This window comes from Electrophorus electricus, chromosome 11, assembly GCF_013358815.1.
Source record: "Electrophorus electricus isolate fEleEle1 chromosome 11, fEleEle1.pri, whole genome shotgun sequence".
Taxonomy (NCBI): domain Eukaryota; kingdom Metazoa; phylum Chordata; class Actinopteri; order Gymnotiformes; family Gymnotidae; genus Electrophorus; species Electrophorus electricus.
This window is the reverse complement of record NC_049545.1, coordinates 662,501-667,500: the sequence shown is the minus strand read 5'-3', so window position 1 is coordinate 667,500 and position 5,000 is coordinate 662,501. Positions and strand designations below refer to the sequence as shown.

Sequence of the window (5,000 nt, the reverse complement as noted above, 5' to 3'; positions counted from 1 at the left end):
GTCTTTGTCACCCGTCGCTCTGCTTTTGAGCTTTGTGAAAACAGTCAGCAAAGGTCTGTTACCACTCACACTGAGCAATGAAGCACCTCCACCAGGACTAATGGGCAGACCTTCTCAGGAAAACAGGAAACAATCAGTCCAGTGTCCTGATATTATAACTGCAAAGGAACGCTGTCTCTTCCTGTTATATATATATTCCTGTTATATCACACTAAATATTCCAGTAATTGGATTATTACTTTAGTCTGATGCATGACCACCCAGGTGCTCTCTTGCTCTCTCTCTCTCTCTTCCTCCCTCCCTCTCTCCCTCCCTGTGCTATCACCTGAGCACAGCGAGACTCCTGCCCTGTGGGCCAGTCTCAGGGGCCGACTCCTCAAAAGGTTGCAGCAGAGAGCCGCGGATTTCCAACACTCCACGCACCTCTCCCCTCCGCGGCTTGTGCCAGGTGGACAATAAACCAGCCCGCGGGGCTTCATCTCACCACAGCAACCCAGTGGCGCACACAACAGTGATCAATGGAGATAGAGAGAGAGAGAGAGGGAGAGACAGAGAGAGGGAGGGAGGGTGAGAGTATATTGGGGCAGAGTCAGGGAGGGTTTGTGTAATTTAAATGCCTCCACCCTGCTGATGTAGGAAGACCTGGTTTGGCCCTGATGCTCAGAGAGTTCAATAAACAGCCGTGCTTGTGATTCCCTGAGCATCTGCCGTGGACACAGGAGGTGTGTGTGTGTGTGTGTGTGTGTGTGTGTGTGTATGTATGTGCTCCACCCTTTTCCATCACATCAATATTTCTGAATAAAGAACAAGCAAACAAACAACAGAAAACAAAAGGTTTCATAACAAAAAGCAGCATCGTAACGAGACGTATGTCCTGTTCTCCATCACGATGCTCTTCTGCTACCACACACCCTCTCGGTCTGATGCCAACTTATGCCACCACTCCACATACCCTCTGCAGCGGCCGGCTCGAGGGGTCCTGAAGTCATGCGCAGGACAGCCAGGGAGGTGGGGGGTGTTTCTGATTTAGAGGGTGTGTGCTGTAACGGCCCATTCGGCGAGCTGTCAGGAGCCATAATGGAGAAGTGTGAGCGACGCTTGGACACCCGTCATCCTGCACAACAACAGTCCCAGCTCATCCTGCCACTCTGGCGCGGGGCGCGGGGCGCGGGGCGCGCTGACATTTGGTGTCCTGCCTTCACGGCGGGGAACGCACTCTCAGGCCATTACATTAAACCAGTAGCAGGCCAAGCTGATTCATTAAGGCTGTGTGAGATTTGTCATTTTAGATTGGACACACATTGCTTAGGCAGTACACATTAAAGTGTGTCTGTGTTACCATTTGCAATTTGTGATGTTTGCAGTGGGACGAGAGCAAACACTCCACACGTATCTGGTTCATCCAGACCTCAGGCTGCTGAAAGCTCTGCCCTGTCAAAACTTAGTTGCCATGGCTACATTGCCATCACCCATTGAAAGAACTATGGCACACAGCATTCGCAAAGCAACGAGAAGTGAATCAAATGGAAGAATCTCTGCATACTGATGTGTTGCTATTAGGCTGAACATGTTTGTACGGGTCTGCTGTAAAGCGTCAGCTAAAACGTGGGATCAGAGCGTCACGTTATATCTTCAGCGCTCAGACAGTCAGAATCCCAGGATGCTCTCTGCTTGTGTGAGTGCTAACTCTCCACATGCCATCACATTCCACACTACAATTATTAGAATGAGTATTTGTTCAATATTTGATAAATATTTGATAAATGTCATTCTGTTTGTGACCAAGGACACAATGTGCAGCCCTAATAGAGTTTAGTAGTACAAAGTAATATGAATATGAAAACTGTGTGTGTGTGTGTGTGTAGTGTGTGTCTTACCAGTGTGTTTCTCTAGCTCTGCTAGCGTGTCCTGGTAGGCTTTGATGACTTGTCCATAGCGAGTAAGGACTCCTGTCCTCAGGTTGTCCCAGTGTGGGGACAGTTCCCCCAGATCCTTCAGCTCCTGGACCCTGCCAAGCATATCCGGCCTCGGTCAGACAGCCTTCCTCTCAACCACCTCCAGTCCCCAGGGACGAGATCTTTCTGTAGCTCTCCAGAAGCCTCTACACTATTCTGTGAAGGCGATGACGTGCTTGCCGTGTGGTTTAGTGGGTATGAAAAGCCCTTGACAATGACCTTGTAACAAACACTAATGCAGATCACAATACTTACACACCGTCTTTCAAAACGAGCCGGTGAGGAAAGTCAAAGCTCAAGCTGTAATAGAACCTCAATCACCCTCCTTTAGTACTCTTGTAGCCTCTCTCACTCTCTCTCTCTCTCTCTCTCTCTCTCTCTGCCTCTCTCTCTCTCTCTCTATCTGCCTCTCTCTCTCTCTCTCTCTCTCTGCCTCTCTCTCTCTCTCTCTGCCTCTCTCTCTCTCTCTCTGCCTCTCTCTCTCTCTTTCTCTGCCTCTATCTCTCTGCCTCTCTCTCTCTCTCTTTCTCTCTCTCTGCTTCTCTCTCTCTCTCTCTCTCCCACATGTGTAGTCTTCGCTCTTTTAGGAACTGTTTTTATTACCCAATTCCTCTCTGTAATTCATCTGCAACTCAATGCATTTTTTTAATGCCTGCACATGCACACACACAAAAGCAAAGCTTTCTGCGCTATTTAACCAAGCGCCTTCTAGAAAAGATCATCTGTAGAGCTAATTCTCATTATTAGTTAGTGTGACGCTGCCCAACTGCATTGTGGGAGTGCCCAAAGGGCATGCACAGCGGGCCAGAACTAAAGTTAGATTTACAGGTAATGGGCGGCTTATCTAACTAAAACAGGTGGAACCTGTTTGGGAAATGGCCTTTATTGCATCTCATTAATAAAAAGCTCAGACATCTTTAATTGCAAAGGGAATTTCTATAGAGAACAATGATTCATTTTCATGGAAATTTGGACTCAATCACCTCAGGTTCTTTATACAACCAGCAATGTGACCAACATCTCCACATGACGCGCACACTACAAAACCTCCTTGTGAGAGAGTAAAGGAAAGAATTCCTCAGTTATCCACTGAACCAAATGATTTAATAAAAGTATAAGAGGGAGAGAGAGGAAACTAGAGATATAATTCTATCAGGCTTTAAGAAAGTAAGATGTAGACCTGTAAAAGTAAAGTACAGCCTGAGGATGTTTTCACAGATGTGCGTGGAATAAAACCCCAGAAAAACCAGCAGTGTTCCGCGTCACTACCATCTGGTTCTCTGTGTCTCTGCTGTTTGTCCTCTGTTTGGACATCTTCACCTCCTCCTATGGTTCCAGCTCCTCAGGTCTGGTCTCATGTCCCCAGTGCCTCACTGGGAGCTATAGCTAACACCCTCCACAGGCTGACTGGTAGTGGTGAGTGGTGAAACTGCACTGTTGTTAGCTGAGCGAACACAGAGCATCGCCCCGCAGTTACCGAGGATGAGACGCTCACACGCAACCTTTCGTCTTGACATGGTTATCAAAGCAATGGCAGCCACCTGAGAAGAAATGAGGAAAGTGAAGTAAGAGGAAGACAATATCAGGATGCGTCAGGTGCAGAAAAGCAGGAATGGACAGATGGACAGAAGCAGTAGGGAGACGAACGCCAGTAAAAAGCCGACGGGGGAGGAGAGAAAGGGGCAGAGCTCAGGACCACTCGCTCTCTGTGCTCCGCCCCCGGGCCTGCGCTGCCGAGGTCTTTACTTCACAGTGCATTATTGGCACCGCTTGGTTTAATCAGACGAGGCTTGGTGCCAGGGTCAACAGTAAGCACTGCAAGGAGAATCGCAGTTAGTGCCCGCGGCATCGATGTCTGTCTGTCTGTCTCTCTGTCTTCCACTCTCTCTCAAGATGATAATAATAATCACAGTTGTCAGGTACAAGTACTCCTTTTATAAAAGAGAGATGAGAAACAGAGAGAGAGAGAGTGAGATAGAAAGACAGAGAGAGAGAGAGAGAGAGAAAGCGCATTTTGAAAGGGTTGAATGCTGGAGACATATTGACTTTAGTGAGGGGAGAATGTGTTTTAATGTCTGTGTAATGGCAGTGGTCGCCCTAGCATGTCCATGCAGGGTGTCACGGTGCAGAATCTGAACACTGTTAGCAGTCTGGCACAGATACTGTGCTGGAATTAATAAAAAGGTTTGTGATACACTGTAAGAAGAATACATCAATGTTGTATTCATCCAGTTCTATAGGGCTCCAGGACAAGGCACAGAGCTAGTGAAACCATTAATTTTCAAAATAAGGAGGGAATAATCTTATCACTCTCTCTCTCTCTCTCACTCTAGAACACTCACACACACACACACACACACACACACACGAGGAGATTAAAGTCTGAGTGGGTGGAAGCAGCACATGACTGTCGACATCAATAAGAGAGCGCGCAGAGCTGGATCCGCCATGAAGGCTCTGGGGGAGAGGAAGACTAAGATGATGAAGGAGGAGGAAGGGACACCATGGTGTCTTCTGACCGTCGTCTGAAAGGAGTCTGACCGCCTAGTGATGGAATACCAGCAACACTGAAGAGCTTTACAGCACGTGTGTGTATGCATGTGCTGAGCGCAGTATGTGTGTATGTGTGTGGACAAAACCTTCTAACTGAGCTCAGTGCACACGCCACACCCAAAAACGACAAGCCTTCGTACGTCTGGCTGAAATGTTTCATTCGTAACATCATAGAAAAGTGATCCACAATTCTTATCAAACTGTTGTTTACTCTGAATTAAATTCACCACCTTTTTGAAGAAAACAAGACCCTGAACCGAACGCAGTGAGTGTTGCAGTGAGAGAGCAACGTTATTCCACTCAACCAAACAACAACATGTAAGTATGCGGTTAAGGATGGAGACAGAGACAGAGTGTTGAGGGACAGTGTGTGTGTGTGTGTGTGTGTGTGTGTGTGTGTGAGTGTGTGTGCGTGTGTGTATCTGTGTGCGTGTGTGTGTGTGTGAACATTTGGGAATATGTGTTTCTTTGTTAATGATCCAAATTCCAAAA

At 47.4% G+C, this 5,000-nt stretch overlaps 1 protein-coding gene across 8 annotated transcripts in view; it reads right to left on the bottom strand.

Moving 5' to 3' along the window:
• The window catches only part of inpp4b (inositol polyphosphate-4-phosphatase type II B), a 119,857-nt gene that overhangs the window by 30,940 nt on the left and 83,917 nt on the right, over positions 1 to 5,000 (bottom strand). For all 8 annotated transcript variants that reach the window (XM_035531634.1, XM_035531633.1, XM_035531635.1 and 5 more), the window contains one exon: positions 1,878 to 2,008. In XM_035531634.1, the coding sequence (XP_035387527.1) occupies positions 1,878 to 2,008 (131 nt within the window). The remainder of the gene's footprint in view (positions 1 to 1,877; positions 2,009 to 5,000) is intronic.